At 37.5% G+C, this 22,152-nt stretch overlaps 2 protein-coding genes and 1 long non-coding RNA gene across 3 annotated transcripts; all 3 read left to right on the forward strand.

Annotated features, from left to right (window-relative positions):
• The first annotated feature begins 481 nt into the window (after positions 1-481).
• Positions 482-5,936, forward strand: LOC146870220 (uncharacterized). The gene is made up of 3 exons (XM_085642142.1): positions 482-1,967; positions 2,260-2,343; positions 2,770-5,936. Exon 3 carries the CDS (start codon positions 3,597-3,599, stop codon positions 5,934-5,936), a length of 2,340 nt encoding a protein of 779 aa, XP_085498268.1. The 5' UTR covers positions 482-1,967; positions 2,260-2,343; positions 2,770-3,596.
• LOC146870221 (uncharacterized) lies at positions 5,753-15,037 on the forward strand. Its single transcript, XM_085642155.1, has 3 exons — positions 5,753-9,402; positions 9,829-12,143; positions 14,967-15,037. The coding sequence occupies exons 2-3, from the start codon at positions 10,268-10,270 to the stop codon at positions 15,035-15,037; spliced, it is 1,947 nt and encodes a 648-aa protein (XP_085498281.1). The 5' UTR covers positions 5,753-9,402; positions 9,829-10,267.
• A 406-nt stretch (positions 15,038-15,443) lies between these two features.
• On the forward strand, positions 15,444-17,197 carry LOC146870222 (uncharacterized). The gene is made up of 3 exons (XR_014970053.1): positions 15,444-15,878; positions 16,171-16,254; positions 16,681-17,197. It is a non-coding gene; the product is annotated as an uncharacterized LOC146870222 (long non-coding RNA).
• Positions 17,198-22,152: the final 4,955 nt, after the last annotated feature.

The following is a 22,152-nucleotide window of genomic DNA, read 5'->3' on the forward strand; positions in this document are numbered from 1 at the left end:
CCATTCACAAATGATGATAATTCTTTTCAGGGGACGTAATAACATCATAGTTCACCTCTGACGGCCATCTGCTAACAACTTGACCTTATTACCTGAACAATCGGTTGCAATTCTATCCAATAAACAATGTAGTTCTGACACCTTCTTCCATCCCAAAGAACCACTCTAATATGGCGGTTATGTTGGTTTACTTGAAACCTTGTAAAAAGGTAGATATTTCATTTGTCGCGTTTAGCAAATGTCACTAGTTATACATACTTGCGCTACACTTCATCAACACCTATTTTGCCTGTAATATGTTAATTGCCGTACGTTCAGACCTCACTTTTAATTTACAATTTAGGCTTGATACTGCTTTTCTCTTCCTTTTTTCGCTCTTTCGTTTGTACATAACCATTGCAAAATGGCGGATACTTTTTTCGTTACTGCGTTCAACTAAATGTTGAAATTGGCTAATGCTTAAGTTTCATACCGAGTTCTTGTTATTTGCGGAATATAAGTTAATTGCCGTACGTTCAGACCTCACTTTTAATTCACAATTTAGGCTTGATACTGCTTTTCTCTTCCTTTTTTTGCTCTTTCGTTTGCACATAACCATTGCAAAATGGCGGATACTTTTTCCGTTACCGCGTTCAATAAATGTTGAATTGGCTAATGCTTAAGTTTCATATCGAGTTCTTGTCATTTGCGGAATATAAGTTTAAACTACTCTCCTTTTCGTTGTCTTAAATATATATCATTGTATTTAAGATATCCATTAATATTAAAACACATCTCTCGCTAGGATCGTCATACCATTCTAAGATGGCGGACAATTTTGTGTAGGTGTACTACAACATTACACGGTTTCCGTTTGGGCTCCCAATTTTGCCTCACACCACACAGGTGCAGATAGTCAAATTCCTCATATATATAGAGGTATAGCACCAATCGGTCTTTCTCTACTTTTTCGCACACGCTGAGCGCGGACCCTGTGGCGTTTGACCATATTTCACGTAAGTTTTTAAAATCGTGAACATTAGACGTTTACTTTTTTACTTTTTACATTCACTTAGGGATTTTCTTTAATACCGAAATCATGGTACTGCTGTTTCTTTCAATTAGAGAGCTACTAGATGGTGCCTAGTTAACTTGCAAATATGGCGCTGATGTTTACGTACGAGCGCGGTTTTCCTTACTCTCCCACTTAGGAGTCCTATGAGTAATTTGGAATCTTATAAAGACCATTGTTGTCCGATTAGTTATACCTTTGACCTTAGGTTGGATACGGAGTGTCCCCACCAATAGTAGGGTGTTCACTCAAGCTTACAATTTTGCTCTTACTAGAATGATATGCATCGGTTATGTTGAGCCCCGTGATGAGCGTATTATCATTTTCAGCGCGTTTCCACTAATAGCGCTGTGCTAACTTTATGTACATTTCTGTGCGCATAGTAGGATAGTACACAAACTTGCATTCCGTGGAGAACACAATTCTGATCTTTATTAAGCATAAGCTTAACTGAATTCGAAAACCACTTCCAATAAGTTTTGAAATTGAAGCACATCGTTTGATAGTTCTTGTATATTTAGTTAACTTCAAACATGAACGATGCAAATTGGGGCACATATCTGAAGTTCCATTGGAATAGCATGCACTGTATAACAGGAATTTCTATGGTCTGGTGATCATTTTCCAGCCTACTAGATGTCCATACCGCCATGTTTAACTTGAATATGGCCCTTCGTATTGTAGGCCTTAATCAATCGCTTTTATGCTGATAACTTTACATGTTATATCTTTTAGAACAACTTTGTCTCTATTACCATATAGAGAAGTGAAATTAAAAACTAAAAATAATAATAACTTCAAAAATTATAATTATAATTTGCTTGAACTCCTTGTTTTCTTGTAGGATCAAGGCTATCGTACCTTGAATCTTCTACCTCTACATCACACAAATATAGAGGCTTTTGTCAATATGGAGGTATGTTTCATGCACCCTATTTGTTTAAGCTAACGCTCTGATACAATGGTTCCAATTGATCAAATTACATGTCTATCAAACTTACTAGTTAACTTGTCTAAATGATTTAATAATAAAGTAAGAATATGATTCAGTTGCTTTTTGCTCTCACATGAGCACAACCACACATCAACTGTTTATGTACAACATAAATTTCGTTTTTTCAGACGAGATAAGATAATTCTGTACACTTTGAATGGATCGATCTTTATTAGAATAACAAATTGACATAAATCTTTGCTCCTCATTATAGACTTTAGACCTTTGAACATACAATTACAGAAAGAAAAAGGGAAAACTTTAACTCGCGTTGGATTTTATAAGCATTATTTGTGAGGTATGTGCAATCTTAGGCAATTATTGACTCTTTCGCATGCTGGATACTATTGATTAATGTTGATTGTGGCACACTTTGCCTGTAGAACTATTGTATATAAATTGTTTGTAACACTGACTGAATAACTTGAACAAAACTGAAATACATATATACAATAGTTAGAAAAAACTGGACATAAATACAATTTGTCTATAAATGTTAAAAACGATCAGGGAAACTCTGTTAGATCCTCCTTAAATTGTATTTTTTATATTTCTTTTCTGTTCTTGAATATATCCCTAAGTCCGCATAGATTCTCGGTTTTGATTGTACATACAAATGTATTGAGAAAGTACTTTAGATCTTTAAGTGATAATTGTGTCTCTTCTTTTTTATGTATTTTTAATTGTATATAATAATGTATATCCTGTATATGTATCTTTGTAGCCTTGAAGAAGTCCCGTAGGGACGAAACGTGCCGCGTCGACTATGAATTGTATGCTGTACTTTTAAATCGGAATAATTTGAACAACAAAATAAAGAAAAATTCATCATCCAGATACTGAAGTTTACCGTGAATCTTTGGGGATATATCACATACTTGTTTGTTTATTGACTTTGACAAATATTTCTGTCTATAATACATGAATTTGAGTTGTGTGCTGAGCTATTTCTGTCTTTTGCATTTTTTGGGTGACACCAAATATTAGGGACGCATGAAGGTCACGTCCCTGGCTCCTTGCACCATATTTTTGTTTATTTACAGTATTGTATTAGCTTGATTGGTGCAGGTTTTCTAGTGCCCTGATCTTCTCTTTGCTGTTTTGTATCGCACAAATTTGGGCCACCTAGCACAGTTAAATTTACAGTAACTATTTCAAATATAATGAATTTTGAAGACAATAGGGAGGAACTGATAGGGGATCTTTTCAACACTGTAAGAAGTGAGACCACGAATAACTCTACATCGTCTGTAACTAAAAATGAGGGTTTAAAGAGTAAATATATTCGACTCGAGAGACTAAAAAAACAAGAGCTTGCCAAATGGTGGGACGGAGCCACCCTAAAGAAATATCTTGAGAATAAGAGAATTCCACGTGGGCTCCGTATCCTCATCTTCCCCAATTATGAAGATCTGGACCCTGATTTATTAGCAGAATGGGAGGAGGGTCTTTATGACTCATCTTACAAAATGATGGATATTTTCATTAGGAAAACGTAAAGTTAAAAAAATCAGGGAAGATATATCCAGATTAGAAAAAGAAATTAGTGATATGAATATGGGAGATGTCACTACTAAGAATCAAAAAATTTTAAAAAAAGAACTAGCGAAATATCAAATATATCTTAAAGAGAAAAAACAACAAAAGATATTACGTGATCAGGGAGATTACGACAAAGGTCGTATATTCACATTTGCACGTAAATATGATGATATGATGCCTAAACAGACCACTGATATACAGAGTAATGTGAAAGATACGAACACCTCCTCTAGTAATACCTCCATCTCCTCAATTGATAGCGATCCTGGGGAAGGCACTAGTATATCTAGTATTCCAAATGCTCCTTCTGTTTTTTTTACGAGAGGTACAGCGGTACCGTCTGGGAAACAAAAAGAAAAATCCTATCGAAGAACAAGGAGGGGTGGCCAGAAACACAAGGGCAGGAACAAAGGCACGAGTAGAAACACAACAGGGCAAGAAATAACAAAGATTGTGAACCATGAAATGGGCAGCGACAATAATGATGTATTGAACACTTTGAGCATTGTGAATTTATCATCTAGAGCTCTAAATGACCATGAGAAATCTGTGTTAAGCATGGGTCTTAACTTTTGCATAACTGAGAGACCTTCTTTTGAAAATGTTCATCTGGACTTATTCAGATTTGTCCGTAAACTTAAATTAAAGAAATATTTTGCAGAACATCCCTTTGCCTATCATTCTGTTCCTGACACTGTTCTTGACTCGAATTTTAGCATTTCTGATGTGAATGTATTACATCTTCTCACTACGTTAGACGATGTAAATGACTCAACTGACTTAATGGATTTTGCATTAGATCTTTATATACGTAAAGACACGTCTATAGACAGTGGCTTACGCCAAAAATCCAAATTCACTCCGACAACTGTAACAGACTTCAGCATAGATGAATTTTCAAGAAAAGTAACTGAAGAATTACACAAACTTGAGGACAGTTATGTCAAGAACAAAAAATATGCATGCCCCCCTAATCTAACCAATGAGGATAAAGAATTTTTATACTCAATCAGAGATGATAACAGTGTAGTAGTCCGCGAGGCGGATAAGGGCGGCAACATTGTCCTTATGGATAGGGTTGACTATTTGGCTGAAATTAATCGCCAACTAGGACAGGGTAACTGTTATGAACAACTCAAGAGCAATCCCACCGCAGCCATTGAAAAGACCATCAATGCGCACTTAACGGACTGGCAGGAGTCATGCTTCATTACCGATCTGGAATATAGATATCTCACAGCAAATAATTCCAGGCACCCCTGTATCTACATCCTACCGAAGATACACAAAGGTGGTTACTTTCCACCTGGCCGGCCTATAATATCTGGCAACGGAGGACCCACTGAGAGAATTACTGAGTATGTTGATCATTTCCTTCAGCCAATAGTACTAAATTTACCATCTTACTTAAGAGATAGCAAAGATCTAATCTGCAAATTGGAAGATTTCAAATGGGAAAAGGATACCTTCACGTTCGTAACTATGGATGTGGAAGGTCTCTACACATGCATACAGATGTCATGTGGCTTAAGAGCATTGAAATTCTATTTGCACAAACGGAATGCAAAACATCTGCACCACACGCATATGTTACTACAGATGTCCGAACTGATTCTGACACACAATGCATTCATGCATGGTGGGGATTGGTTTCTCCAAAAGCAGGGGACTGCCATGGGCTCCAGGTTTGCTCCATCTTATGCTAATCTTTTTATGGGATTGTATGAGGTGGAGCATGCCTGGGGCTCGGGGGCAGGCAAATGGATAGATAACATCCTCTTCTTCTGTAGATATATTGACGATATCTTCCTTATATGGAAAGGAAGTGAGGAAGAGCTCACAGAATATCACCATTATCTGAACAACAATGGGTTTAACGTAAAATTAACAATCAAGAGCTCCAAACAAGAGATAGACTTTTTGGATCTAAGACTGTATGTTAAAGACAACAAAATACATAGCAATACCTTTAGAAAGTCGACTGCCTGTAACAGCGTCCTCCACGCTAGGAGCTGTCATCCGAAAGCAACCATTTCAGCAATCCCCTTTGGGGAAATGGTTAGAGCTCGCCGCAATTGCAGCGAGGATCACACATTCTTGACACAAGTACAAAAGATTAAGAAAATTTTTGTACAAAGAGGTTACGATAAGGATTGCCTACAAAGGGCTGAGGATAAGATTGTTAAAAAAGACAGAAAATCCATTCTCTCTAAGGCCAAAAGCAAGAAGGCTCATGCTGATCATGTGTATTTGGCATTTATAACTGAATATAATTCATTCAGTGGACAAATATTCAATATACTCAGAAAAAATTGGCACTTACATCAAATACTTCATCTGTCAATATAGTTTCCACTAAACCAAAAGTAATCTACAAAAGAGGAAGAACCATAAAGAATGTTATCTGTCCCAGCTATGTAAAACCATTGAAAATTTGTCAACAAACTTGGTTACCTGACAAACCCTGTGGTTTTTTCATTTGTGGTAATTGTAACATTTGCAATTTGGGAACTAATAAGACTTTTAGTTTTCAATATAACAACTCGAAGAAATTTGAAATTAAGTCCTTTATCAACTGCAATACCACACACACGGTTTATCTTCTTAAATGTGCGCGTGGAAAAGCTTATGTTGGAAGCAGTATTCGCAGTTTAAATACACGAATACAGGAACATGTCAGGGCTATAAAAAAATCGAGATGATAAATATCCTGTCTCCGTTCATATACATGAAACCCATCCGGAAAATACTAAGATCACTTTTCATGCTATAGACCATGTCACCAAAAATGAAAGGGGTGGTGACAGGACTGCCCACTTAAGACAAACCGAGGCACGTTGGATTTGTCGTTTACGTACTGTAATGCTTGGTCTTAACACTAACAATGAATTTCACCATTTTTTGTAGTAGCCTTTGTCGTTCTGACATATGCCCTTAAAAATAATTTAAACATCAAGTAGGATTATTACATCTCATAGTTACATCGACCGTTTAGTGTATACCCTGGCTTTCCCTTTTTCCTGAGGTATTTTAGTCTCAGATGATAACTGGCATTGACTAATTTCTTGGGTTTCCATTCTTTCGCCACTTGCCATTATTATGGATTAAGCCATCAATACAATATACATTAACAAATAATACATTTTTTCATTCTCACTTGGGTGTTTACAAAAACCTATGACCCATGATGACACAGGTCAGGTGATCAAACAGGAACTATGAATATCAGTCGTTGACCATGGCCTGCATGAGCAGATATATTCCACCATTCACAAATGATGATAATTCTTTTCAGGGGACGTAATAACATCATAGTTCACCTCTGACGGCCATCTGCTAACAACTTGACCTTATTACCTGAACAATCGGTTGCAATTCTATCCAATAAACAATGTAGTTCTGACACCTTCTTCCATCCCAAATAACCACTCTAATATGGTGGTTATGTTGGTTTACTTGAAACGTTGTAAAAAGGTAGATATTTCATTTCTCGCGTTTAGCAAATGTCACTAGTTATACATACTTGCGCTACACTTCATCAACACCTATTTTGCCTGTAATATGTTAATTGCCGTACGTTCAGACCTCACTTTTAATTTACAATTTAGGCTTGATACTGCTTTTCTCTTCCTTTTTTCGCTCTTTCGTTTGTACATAACCATTGCAAAATGGCGGATACTTTTTTCGTTACTGCGTTCAATAAATGTTGAAATTGGCTAATGCTTAAGTTTCATACCGAGTTCTTGTTATTTGCGGAATATAAGTTAATTGCCGTACGTTCAGACCTCACTTTTAATTCACAATTTAGGCTTGATACTGCTTTTCTCTTCCTTTTTTTGCTCTTTCGTTTGTACATAACCATTGCAAAATGGCGGATACTTTTTTCGTTACTGCGTTCAATAAATGTAGAAATTGGCTAATGCTTAAGTTTCATACCGAGTTCTTGTTATTTGCGGAATATAAGTTAATTGCCGTACGTTCAGACCTCACTTTTAATTCACAATTTAGGCTTGATACTGCTTTTCTCTTCCTTTTTTTGCTCTTTCGTTTGCACATAACCATTGCAAAATGGCGGATACTTTTTCCGTTACCGCGTTCAATAAATGTTGAATTGGCTAATGCTTAAGTTTCATATCGAGTTCTTGTCATTTGCGGAATATAAGTCTAAACTACTCTCCTTTTCGTTGTCTTAAATATATGTCATTGTATTTAAGATATCCATTAATATTAAAACACATCTCTCGCTAGGATCGTCATACCATTCTAAGATGGCGGACAATTTTGTGTAGGTGTTCTACAACATTACACGGTTTCCGTTTGGGCTCCCAATTTTGCCTCACACCACACAGGTGCAGATAGTCAAATTCCTCATATATATAGAGGTATAGCACCAATCGGTCTTTCTCTACTTTTTCGCACACGCTGAGCGCGGACCCTGTGGCGTTTGACCATATTTCACGTAAGTTTTTAAAATCGTGAACATTAGACGTTTACTTTTTTACTTTTTACTTTTTACATTCACTTAGGGATTTTCTTTAATACCGAAATCATGGTACTGCTGTTTCTTTCAATTAGAGAGCTACTAGATGGTGCCTAGTTAACTTGCAAATATGGCGCTGATGTTTACGTACGAGCGCGGTTTTCCTTACTCTCCCACTTAGGAGTCCTATGAGTAATTTGGAATCCTATAAAGACCATTGTTGTCCGATTAGTTATACCTTTGACCTTAGGTTGGATACGGAGTGTCCCCACCAATAGTAGGGTGTTCACTCAAGCTTACAATTTTGCTCTTACTAGAATGATATGCATCGGTTATGTTGAGCCCCGTGATGAGCGTATTATCATTTTCAGCGCGTTTCCACTAATAGCGCTGTGCTAACTTTATATACATTTCTGTGCGCATAGTAGGATAGTACACAAACTTGCATTCCGTGAAGAACACAATTCTGATCTTTATTTAAGCATAAGCTTAACTGAATTCGAAAACCACTTCCAATAAGTTTTGAAATTGAAGCACATCGTTTGATAGTTCTTGTATATTTAGTTAACTTCAAACATGAACGATGCAAATTGGGGCACATATCTGAAGTTCCATTGGAATAGCATGCACTGTATAACAGGAATTTCTATGGTCTGGTGATCATTTTCCAGCCTAATAGATGTCCATACCGCCATGTTTAACTTGAATATGGCCTTTCGTATTGTAGGCCTTAATCAATCGCTTTTATGCTGATAACTTTACATGTTATATCTTTTAGAACAACTTTGTCTCTATTACCATATAGAGAAGTGAAATTAAAAACTAAAAATAATAATAACTTCAAAAATTATAATTATAATTTGCTTGAACTCCTTGTTGTCTTGTAGGATCAAGGCTATCGTACCTTGAATCTTCTACCTCTACATCACACAAATATAGAGGCTTTTGTCAATATGGAGGTATGTTTCATGCACCCTATTTGTTTAAGCTAACGCTCTGATACAATGGTTCCAATTGATCAAATTACATGTCTATCAAACTTACTAGTTAACTTGTCTAAATGATTTAATAATAAAGTAAGAATATGATTCAGTTGCTTTTTGCTCTGGCATGAGCACAACTACACATCAACTGTTTATGTACAACATAAATTTTGTTTTTTCAGACGAGATAAGATAATTCTGTACACTTTGAATGGATCGATCTTTATTAGAATAACAAATTGACATAAATCTTTGCTCCTCATTATAGACTTTAGACCTTTGAACATACAATTACAGAAAGAAAAAGGGAAAACTTTAACTCGCGTTGGATTTTATAAGCATTATTTGTGAGGTATGTGCAATCTTAGGCAATTATTGACTCTTTCGCATGCTGGATACTATTGATTAATGTTGATTGTGGCACACTTTGCCTGTAGAACTATTGTATATAAATTGTTTGTAACACTGACTGAATAACTTGAACAAAACTGAAATACATATATACAATAGTTAGAAAAAACTGGACATAAATACAATGTGTCTATAAATGTTAAAAACGATCAGGGAAACTCTGTTAGATCCTCCTTAAATTGTATTTTTTATATTTCTTTTCTGTTCTTGAATATATCCCTAAGTCCGCATAGATTCTCGGTTTTGATTGTACATACAAATGTATTGAGAAAGTACTTTAGATCTTTAAGTGATAATTGTGTCTCTTCTTTTTTATGTATTTTTAATTGTATATAATAATGTATATCCTGTATATGTATCTTTGTAGCCTTGAAGAAGTCCCGTAGGGACGAAACGTGCCGCGTCGACTATGAATTGTATGCTGTACTTTTAAATCGGAATAATTTGAACAACAAAATAAAGAAAAATTCATCATCCAGATACTGAAGTTTACCGTGAATCTTTGGGGATATATCACATACTTGTTTGTTTATTGACTTTGACAAATATTTCTGTCTATAATACATGAATTTGAGTTGTGTGCTGAGCTATTTCTGTCTTTTGCATTTTTTGGGTGACACCAAATATTAGGGACGCATGAAGGTCACGTCCCTGGCTCCTTGCACCATATTTTTGTTTATTTACAGTATTGTATTAGCTTGATTGGTGCAGGTTTTCTAGTGCCCTGATCTTCTCTTTGCTGTTTTGTATCACACAAATTTGGGCCACCTAGCACAGTTAAATTTACAGTAACTATTTCAAATATAATGAATTTTGAAGACAATAGGGAGGAACTGATAGGGGATCTTTTCAACACTGTAAGAAGTGAGACCACGAATAACTCTACATCGTCTGTAACTAAAAATGAGGGTTTAAAGAGTAAATATATTCGACTCGAGAGACTAAAAAAACAAGAGCTTGCCAAATGGTGGGACGGAGCCACCCTAAAGAAATATCTTGAGAATAAGAGAATTCCACGTGGGCTCCGTATCCTCATCTTCCCCAATTATGAAGATCTGGACCCTGATTTATTAGCAGAATGGGAGGAGGGTCTTTATGACTCATCTTACAAAATGATGGATATTTTCATTAGGAATTCCGAACGTAAAGTTAAAAAAATCAGGGAAGATATATCCAGATTAGAAAAAGAAATTAGTGATATGAATATGGGAGATGTCACTACTAAGAATCAAGAAATTTTAAAAAAAGAACTAGCGAAATATCAAATATATCTTAAAGAGAAAAAACAACAAAAGATATTACGTGATCAGGGAGATTACGACAAAGGTCGTATATTCACATTTGCACGTAAATATGATGATATGATGCCTAAACAGACCACTGATATACAGAGTAATGTGAAAGATACGAACACCTCCTCTAGTAATACCTCCATCTCCTCAATTGATAGCGATCCTGGGGAAGGCACTAGTATATCTAGTATTCCAAATGCTCCTGTTTTTTTTACGAGAGGTACAGCGGTACCGTCTGGGAAACAAAAAGAAAAATCCTATCGAAGAACAAGGAGGGGTGGCCAGAAACACAAGGGCAGGAACAAAGGCACGAGTAGAAACACAACAGGGCAAGAAATAACAAAGATTGTGAACCATGAAATGGGCAGCGACAATAATGATGTATTGAACACTTTGAGCATTGTGAATTTATCATCTAGAGCTCTAAATGACCATGAGAAATCTGTGTTAAGCATGGGTCTTAACTTTTGCATAACTGAGAGACCTTCTTTTGAAAATGTTCATCTGGACTTATTCAGATTTGTCCGTAAACTTAAATTAAAGAAATATTTTGCAGAACATCCCTTTGCCTATCATTCTGTTCCTGACACTGTTCTTGACTCGAATTTTAGCATTTCTGATGTGAATGTATTACATCTTCTCACTACGTTAGACGATGTAAATGACTCAACTGACTTAATGGATTTTGCATTAGATCTTAATATACGTAAAGACACGTCTATAGACAGTGGCTTACGCCAAAAATCCAAATTCACTCCGACAACTGTAACAGACTTCAGCATAGATGAATTTTCAAGAAAAGTAACTGAAGAATTACACAAACTTGAGGACAGTTATGTCAAGAACAAAAAATATGCATGCCCCCCTAATCTAACCAATGAGGATAAAGAATTTTTATACTCAATCAGAGATGATAACAGTGTAGTAGTCCGCGAGGCGGATAAGGGCGGCAACATTGTCCTTATGGATAGGGTTGACTATTTGGCTGAAATTAATCGCCAACTAGGACAGGGTAACTGTTATGAAAAACTCAAGAGCAATCCCACCACAGCCATTGAAAAGACCATCAATGCGCACTTAACGGACTGGCAGGAGTCATGCTTCATTACCGATCTGGAATATAGATATCTCACAGCAAATAATTCCAGGCATCCCTGTATCTACATCCTACCGAAGATACACAAAGGTGGTTCCTTTCCACCTGGCCGGCCTATAATATCTGGCAACGGAGGACCCACTGAGAGAATTACTGAGTATGTTGATCATTTCCTTCAGCCAATAGTACTAAATTTACCATCTTACTTAAGAGATAGCAAAGATCTAATCTGCAAATTGGAAGATTTCAAATGGGAAAAGGATACCTTCACGTTCGTAACTATGGATGTGGAAGGTCTCTACACATGCATACAGATGTCATGTGGCTTAAGAGCATTGAAATTTTATTTGCACAAACGGAATGCAAAACATCTGCACCACACGCATATGTTACTACAGATGTCCGAACTGATTCTGACACACAATGCATTCATGCATGGTGGGGATTGGTTTCTCCAAAAGCAGGGGACTGCCATGGGCTCCAGGTTTGCTCCATCTTATGCTAATCTTTTTATGGGATTGTATGAGGTGGAGCATGCCTGGGGCTCGGGGGCAGGCAAATGGATAGATAACATCCTCTTCTTCTGTAGATATATTGACGATATCTTCCTTATATGGAAAGGAAGTGAGGAAGAGCTCACAGAATATCACCATTATCTGAACAACAATGGGTTTAACGTAAAATTAACAATCAAGAGCTCCAAACAAGAGATAGACTTTTTGGATCTAAGACTGTATGTTAAAGACAACAAAATACATAGCAATACCTTTAGAAAGTCGACTGCCTGTAACAGCGTCCTCCACGCTAGGAGCTGTCATCCGAAAGCAACCATTTCAGCAATCCCCTTTGGGGAAATGGTTAGAGCTCGCCGCAATTGCAGCGAGGATCACACATTCTTGACACAAGTACAAAAGATTAAGAAAAATTTTGTACAAAGAGGTTACGATAAGGATTGCCTACAAAGGGCTGAGGATAAGATTGTAAAAAAAGACAGAAAATCCATTCTCTCTAAGGCCAAAAGCAAGAAGGCTCATGCTGATCATGTGTATTTGGCATTTATAACTGAATATAATTCATTCAGTGGACAAATATTCAATATACTCAGAAAAAATTGGCACTTACATCAAATACTTCATCTGTCAATATAGTTTCCACTAAACCAAAAGTAATCTACAAAAGAGGAAGAACCATAAAGAATGTTATCTGTCCCAGCTATGTAAAACCATTGAAAATTTGTCAACAAACTTGGTTACCTGACAAACCCTGTGGTTTTTTCATTTGTGGTAATTGTAACATTTGCAATTTGGGAACTAATAAGACTTTTAGTTTTCAATATAACAACTCGAAGAAATTTGAAATTAAGTCCTTTATCAACTGCAATACCACACACACGGTTTATCTTCTTAAATGTGCGCGTGGAAAAGCTTATGTTGGAAGCAGTATTCGCAGTTTAAAGACACGAATACAGGAACATGTCAGGGCTATAAAAAAATCGAGATGATAAATATCCTGTCTCCGTTCATATACATGAAACCCATCCGGAAAATACTAAGATCACTTTTCATGCTATAGACCATGTCACCAAAAATGAAAGGGGTGGTGACAGGACTGCCCACTTAAGACAAACCGAGGCACGTTGGATTTGTCGTTTACGTACTGTAATGCTTGGTCTTAACACTAACAATGAATTTCACCATTTTTTGTAGTAGCCTTTGTCGTTCTGACATATGCCCTTAAAAATAATTTAAACATCAAGTAGGATTATTACATCTCATAGTTACATCGACCGTTTAGTGTATACCCTGGCTTTCCCTTTTTCCTGAGGTATTTTAGTCTCAGATGATAACTGGCATTGACTAATTTCTTGGGTTTCCATTCTTTCGCCACTTGCCATTATTATGGATTAAGCCATCAATACAATATACATTAACAAATAATAAATTTTTTCATTCTCACTTGGGTGTTTACAAAAACCTATGACCCATGATGACACAGGTCAGGTGATCAAACAGGAACTATGAATATCAGTCGTTGACCATGGCCTGCATGAGCAGATATATTCCACCATTCACAAATGATGATAATTCTTTTCAGGGGACGTAATAACATCATAGTTCACCTCTGACGGCCATCTGCTAACAACTTGACCTTATTACCTGAACAATCGGTTGCAATTCTATCCTATAAACAATGTAGTTCTGACACCTTCTTCCATCCCAAATAACCACTCTAATATGGCGGTTATGTTGGTTTACTTGAAACCTTGTAAAAAGGTAGATATTTCATTTGTCGCGTTTAGCAAATGTCACTAGTTATACATACTTGCGCTACACTTCATCAACACCTATTTTGCCTGTAATATGTTAATTGCCGTACGTTCAGACCTCACTTTTAATTTACAATTTAGGCTTGATACTGCTTTTCTTTTCCTTTTTTCGCTCTTTCGTTTGTACATAACCATTGCAAAATGGCGGATACTTTTTTCGTTACTGCGTTCAATAAATGTTGAAATTGGCTAATGCTTAAGTTTCATACCGAGTTCTTGTTATTTGCGGAATATAAGTTAATTGCCGTACGTTCAGACCTCACTTTTAATTCACAATTTAGGCTTGATACTGCTTTTCTCTTCCTTTTTTCGCTCTTTCGTTTGCACATAACCATTGCAAAATTGCGGATACTTTTTCCGTTACCGCGTTCAATAAATTTTGAATTGGCTAATGCTTAAGTTTCATATCGAGTTCTTGTCATTTGCGGAATATAAGTCTAAACTACTCTCCTTTTCGTTGTCTTAAATATATATCATTGTATTTAAGATATCCATTAATATTAAAACACATCTCTCGCTAGGATCGTCATACCATTCTAAGATGGCGGACAATTTTGTGTAGGTGTTCTACAACATTACACGGTTTCCGTTTGGGCTCCCAATTTTGCCTCACACCACACAGGTGCAGATAGTCAAATTCCTCATATATATAGAGGTATAGCACCAATCGGTCTTTCTCTACTTTTTCGCACACGCTGAGCGCGGACCCTGTGGCGTTTGACCATATTTCGCATAAGTTTTTAAAATCGTGAACATTAGACGTTTACTTTTTACTTTTTACATTCACTTAGGGATTTTCTTTAATACCGAAATCATGGTACTGCTGTTTCTTTCAATTAGAGAGCTACTAGATGGTGCCTAGTTAACTTGCAAATATGGCGCTGATGTTTACGTACGAGCGCGGTTTTCCTTACTCTCCCAATTAGGAGTCCTATGAGTAATTTGGAATCTTATAAAGACCATTGTTGTCCGATTAGTTATACCTATGACCTTAGGTTGGATACGGAGTGTCCCCACCAATAGTAGGGTGTTCACTCAAGCTTACAATTTTGCTCTTACTAGAATGATATGCATCGGTTATGTTGAGCCCCGTGATGAGCGTATTATCATTTTCAGCGCGTTTCCACTAATAGCGCTGTGCTAACTTTATGTACATTTCTGTGCGCATAGTAGGATAGTACACAAACTTGCATTCCGTGAAGAACACAATTCTGATCTTTATTAAGCATAAGCTTAACTGAATTCGAAAGCCACTTCCAATAAGTTTTGAAATTGAAGCACATTGTTTGATAGTTCTTGTATATTTAGTTAACTTCAAACATGAACGATGCAAATTGGGGCACATATCTGAAGTTCCATTGGAATAGCATGCACTGTATAACAGGAATTTCTGTGGTCTGGTGATCATTTTCCAGCCTAATAGATGTCCATACCGCCATGTTTAACTTGAATATGGCCTTTCGTATTGTAGGCCTTAATCAATCGCTTTTATGCTGATAACTTTACATGTTATATCTTTTAGAACAACTTTGTCTCTATTACCATATAGAGAAGTGAAATTAAAAACTAAAAATAATAATAACTTAAAAAATTATAATTATAATTTGCTTGAACTCCTTGTTTTCTTGTAGGATCAAGGCTATCGTACCTTGAATCTTCTACCTCTACATCACACAAATATAGAGGCTTTTGTCAATATGGAGGTATGTTTCATGCACCCTATTTGTTTAAGCTAACGCTCTGATACAATGGTTCCAATTGATCAAATTACATGTCTATCAAACTTACTATTTAACTTGTCTAAATGATTTAATAATAAAGTAAGAATATGATTCAGTTGCTTTTTGCTCTGGCATGAGCACAACCACACATCAACTGTTTATGTACAACATAAATTTCGTTTTTTCAGACGAGATAAGATAATTCTGTACACTTTGAATGGATCGATCTTTATTAGAATAACAAATTGACATAAATCTTTGCTCCTCATTATAGACTTTAGACCTTTGAACATACAATTACAGAAAGAAAAAGGGAAAACTTTAACTCGCGTTGGATTTTATAAGCATTATTTGTGAGGTATGTGCAATCTTAGGCAATTATTGACTCTTTCGCATGCTGGATACTATTAATTAATGTTGATTGTGGCACACTTTGCCTGTAGAACTATTGTATATAAATTGTTTGTAACACTGACTGAATAACTTGAACAAAACTGAAATACATATATACAATAGTTAGAAAAAACTGGACATAAATACAATGTGTCTATAAATGTTAAAAACGATCAGGGAAACTCTGTTAGATCCTCCTTAAATTGTATTTTTTATATTTCTTTTCTTTTCTTGAATATATCCCTAAGTCCGCATAGATTCTTGGTTTTGATTGTACATACAAATGTATTGAGAAAGTACTTTAGATCTTTAAGTGATAATTGTGTCTCTTCTTTTTTATGTATTTTTAATTGTATATAATAATGTATGTCCTGTATATGTATCTTTGTAGCCTTGAAGAAGTCCCGTAGGGACGAAACGTGCCGCGTCGGCTATGAATTGTATGCTGTACTTTTAAATCGGAATAATTTGAACAACAAAATAAAGAACAATTCATCATCCAGATACTGAAGTTTACCGTGAATCTTTGGGGATATATCACATACTTGTTTGTTTATTGACTTTGACAAATATTTCTGTCTATAATACATGAATTTGAGTTGTGTGCTGAGCTATTTCTGTCTTTTGCATTTTTTGGGTGACACCAAATATTAGGGACGCATGAAGGTCACGTCCCTGGCTCCTTATTTTTGTTTATTTACAGTATTGTATTAGCTTGATTGGTGCAGGTTTTCTAGTGCCCTGATCTTCTCTTTGCTGTTTTGTATCACAGAATAAATAAAGATATAGTCATTTAAAGATGGTGCGTAAATTATACATTTAAGGTATAACTGTAATTTAAGAATTTCTAATGATCAGGTACTTTAGGTTTTGTTTCTATAGAAAGTATGAATAAAGTTTTCCTAACTATAACTATGGTTTAACCTTTGTTTTTTTTATTTCAAAAGTTCTTATTACTGATTTATAGTGTGTAATTAACGGTTCCCCTTATGGACTGTTTTAGAGTTGAATGTTAACATTATATCTGTCAGCTCTCTGGTTGAGACATCCAAAGCCTCAAACACTGCTTGCAGTTCACCAGACAAGACAGAATTCCTGTTATTTGCCAGGAACAATAAACCAAATACAGCAAAAACTTAGCTCAATGACATGAACTTTAACTAAATGTCAAGGCACTTGGATTCCCCCTAGACACCAACCACACCCTCAAGGAACACATTGCCACAAAATACACCAAAGATCACCTGGTACCAGCTCTCTTTTCTAAAGAATGTCAACTCATCTATTCCAGAAAGTGCCTTCAGAACTGCTGTTCAAATCCTTGTACATGTGCATCTGGATTGTGGTATTATCCTGCTTCCTGGCCTCCAAGACTCCAAAACTGGCACCCTTTAAGGGAGTTATTCATGTTGCAGCATCTCTCATCCAGGGCCTGAAGAAATATGATCACATCACCTCCCATCCTGATGGAACCCCATTGGCTCCCCTTGCCAACCCGCAACAACTTTAAAACCAGCTGCATAATTTACAAAGCTATCATGACTAGCACCGCCGCTTATGTTGCAGAAAAGCTCATGATCTCTGGTGATCTCTGCAGACCTTTAGCCAGGACACCATCAGACTGCAAATCAAGAAGTGTTAAAAAAAGACAGGGTACCAGGAATTTTCCATCTATGCACCCAGGATTTGGAACAACATATCTGAATCTATCGGGACTGCCACAACACTGCTCCAATTTAGGAAAGATTTGAAGACACCTCTTTAAAGAACACTATACCACACCACATTAACCACACTAAACCCAGCTTCAGCTCCTATTACTCGTTGACTTTATGATTATCTATGACCATGTACAGGCCCTCTACTGCCATTTGTCCAACTTTGAGCTATAGGAATCCCACAAACATATGTGCAGTCATACATGACAACAAAGTTGAAAATATATTTTTTGAAAGACTGCACAAGTTGAAAATTGTTACAGCAAACAAATGATGGACGGAATGCTGACAATGCCAACATTCTCCCCCAGTCAAAAGATCTGGGTTAAATCCATCGTTCTTTTGCCCACTACGCCACCCCAGTTTGGACCCAGCCACATGTAAATCAGTCTTGACCCTGTATCCCATGGGAACAGTCGAAACCGAACTACCAGGCCAGGTCCTCCCTGGACTGAAAACATGCATCCTGGGACCGGTTTCAGGGTATGTCAAGCTATCCTGGCTGAAGAGGGGTGAAACCCAGAAACCGGTCCTAGGATGCTTGTTTCTGGTCCAGGGAGGACCTGGCTTGGCAGTTCAGGCTGGACTGTTACCATGAGGCACAGGGTCAAGACTGATTTGCATATGGCCAGGTCTAAAGTGGGGTGGCATGGTGAGCTAAAGAATGATGGATTTAACCCAGCTCTCTTGACTGGGGGTGAATATTTTGATATGTTCTTCATTCCGTCCATCAATTGTGTCTCGTTTTCAAGTTGAAAATTGGTCATCAGATTTACATCTGTCGTGCTATACCTATGATGATGAAAACTCTCTTCAGTCAAAGAATGCTCTATTGAAGAGCATACCACTTGCATCACAACATGTAGGATTTTTCATGCTATCCAGCTTGAAAATCTACTCATCTCTCTGGGACATTAAAAGTAGTGTAAAATAGAAAATAAAGGTTTCATTTAGAGTTGGGTCATAATGCAAAATCTTCCAATGTTCAGGGGAGGTGCTGAACCTGGATGAGAATCTACTGCAGAATGCTATTAACTAAATTGTGTATATGTTAGAGAATCTACCAATGGTGAAGTCTCCTCTCCATTTAGTGCTTTCTCTAATGCAAGGACTCCTTGTTAGTACCTAACTCCTAACCAGGTACTAAGGTCACAATGGTAGTGATAATTCAGAGCAAGACTTGCCCTGTTACTGTTACACCCATTGTTAAATCAGCTTGCACCAAAATCTCAAAATGACCAATACATTTGCTTAACCACACCAATACAGGAGAGTGAATACTGCTACCAGGAAACCAAATAATATACCAGACAAACAAACCTCTGCTCAATCTTAGTACCAATAATCTGAAATAAACCATTTGCTGGAAAATAAGACAGCACCCTGAGACATCCTTCCATTATCTATGATAGTGTCAATCAGATTATCCACGACCAACCCTTAATTCCAATGCAAGAGATCTCTAACCACCACAGCCAGTTACATAAAGAAGGCAGACCAATATCCACTAGCTTATACTGAACCCATGCATCCTGATGGTATAGGACCATAATTCCCTCCAACACACAACCCAATTCAACACATTTCACTTTTGTTGGAACCCTCGGCATCCTTACCTGGAGCCATAGTATACACATGGCACACTGGCTCACTCTGCATGATGGTGAACGTATACAAGACCAGGAGAATGCATTCTATTAAAGTCAGTGCTCTATTCAGAGTAGGCCTGGGCAATGAACTTCGCTCCGTTCTTGGAGTTTGCGGATTTTCTGTACTCCGCGGAGCTCACGGAATGCAGAAAACTCCGCTTCGCGATGTGCAGCGGAGTTTTTTCCCCGCTCGCAAAAAGTACGTTTGTGATCGTGAACTGTAAGTTCGCTAAAGCGCGAGCTGCTCCTCGGGTAGAATTTCTACCCGAGCTGCAGGAATATCAGCACAAACTGCAGTTCACACTGCATTCCGCCACTCGCGAAACTTCGCTGAGTTTTTTTGTAACTTTGTGGAGTTCCGCGTAGCAAAACTCCACAAACTACGCCCAGACCTGATTCAGAGTGCAGCCACAAATGCACTGTGAACGGATGTATGATGGTTGAATCAAAGCCATTAGGCCGAAAGACTCTAGAAACAAAAGCGTTAGTTCGAAGCTGCTTTTAGCACACCAGTTTTTTAAATTAAGTACGACGGCATGTTTTGTGCAACCTAACCCACAAAAACAGTAAATGCCGCTATCGCACCAGTGTCTGGCTGTGTTGTGGGCAGGTCTGTTTGCGGGGCCGACTCCAGGACAGTCCGCTGTCCGTGCCTCATCCGTCGCCCGAGTCAGGTAAGATGCTGACTGCTTATGCCTCATGGGCGCCACTGCGCCTCAGGGATGGTGCCGATTGTTTTGGGAAATCATGCTAAACCCTTGCCCTTAAACGCCCTCATATCCTTACCCCCTAGTCCCCCCACACCCTCAGTCCTAAATGCTGCCCCCACACCCTTAGCCCTAAATCCCCCTCACATCCTTCTCCCTAAAACGGCCCCTTCCCTTAGCCCTAAAACCACCCCTCCCTTCACCTAAACCCACCCATTCTCTTAGCCTACAACCACCAGCTTCATGCTAGTGAACTATTGGGCATATAGACAGGCGTACTAATTACACTTTGGTGATGCCGCTTTCAGTCTAAAGGCTTTCGTAATAAAGCCTTTGTTAAAAAGGAGGTTTCCCCTGTGAACAGTGCAGAAGGGAAAGTGTGACTGACTGTTTGACACCACCGCTCTGTCAGTCACTGCAGGCAGAGATCTAGCCTGAGTTTGAAAGGGCTAAGGATTTTCCCTGTTGGAGAGAGAAGTGCCCGACTGTGCCCACCTGCAGGGTTTATACCTTGAGGTTCCCTAGCACCTCCATCCCTTATTGCAAAGGGCATCATCAGGGTGCACCGACTGTACACCACATCTATGTACAAACCCTAAGATAGACAGATATCTTTGCATTATGGTGCGTGTGGCTCTAGGCAGCCTGATTGTGTATCAGTGCTAGGGAGAAAGCAAGAGAGTGTAATGTTTTAGTAAATATGGAAACTTCTTGCTTTTTCCCTCTCATGCAATGCAGTGCAATGCTGCAAATTTGGTTGCTGCGCTGCTTTGCATGACATCTTTGTAATTCTGGGCCCAAGTCTTCCATCCTTCCTACTTCAGTAAATTGAGTACCATAAATTGGGTAATAAATATTAACAGGTCTTACTTATATCTGCCTTTGCATGTGTTACGAAGTGCTTTCTAAAAGCCTTTGCTTGCCACTAGCTAATACAAATTCATTGTAATAACGTGAAATTATGGGAAATACAATGCTTTCTCAATGTGATTACATTATTACAGTATCAGGGGTACTGCATTTGATTTTTGCACTCACCAATAGAGCCTCCCATTTTGCTTGAATGTTTTGTTTCTAACAAGGGGATGTCAATTTAGTTAGTAATTTAGGGCCTGATTTAGATCTTGGCGTATGGTTACACCAGTGACGGATGTCCCATTCGCCGAAATATAAACCCCATTATATCCCATGAAGATTTATATTTCGGCAGACAGGATATCCATCACCATTGTGAATGAGTAACCCATCTGCCAAGATCTAATTCAGGCCTTTCGGTAAATAATTGACAGTTTTAAATCGAGGTGGAATTTAAAGGTGCGTTATAGGAAGCTGAATTTCTCTATTACTTGCCTTCTTTGTATGAATGTCACCATGACAAAGCAGTGCTAATTTTTTGTCTGCCTGATGATGGATGTGGTTTGGCTACATTTTAGGGCTTTAAAAGATTTTGCACACACTCAGCCAACCAACGTATACTAACCTAACTTTAGGTTCATGCAATCTAACCGGTTCCTACATAAGAAGCCCACCATTTTCACAATGCTAATGTCTAAAAGGAAAGGCAGGAATTCAAGCATTCTGTTTAACTCAACAGTCATATAAGGAAAAAAATTCTGTGTGCTAGGCTACTACAAAGTTATACTGTTGTTAAAGAGCAACATGCGATTGTGTACTGATTTTGAACTGAAAATTATGAATCTGTCATGCAGTGCTGTCAAAATGCATATTGTTCTGCTCTTTAAATTGCTCAAAATGAATATAATGGTGATATTTAAATATCTTAACAAGT

Source organism: Triturus cristatus, chromosome 1_1 (genome assembly GCF_964204655.1).
Source record: "Triturus cristatus chromosome 1_1, aTriCri1.1, whole genome shotgun sequence".
Taxonomy (NCBI): domain Eukaryota; kingdom Metazoa; phylum Chordata; class Amphibia; order Caudata; family Salamandridae; genus Triturus; species Triturus cristatus.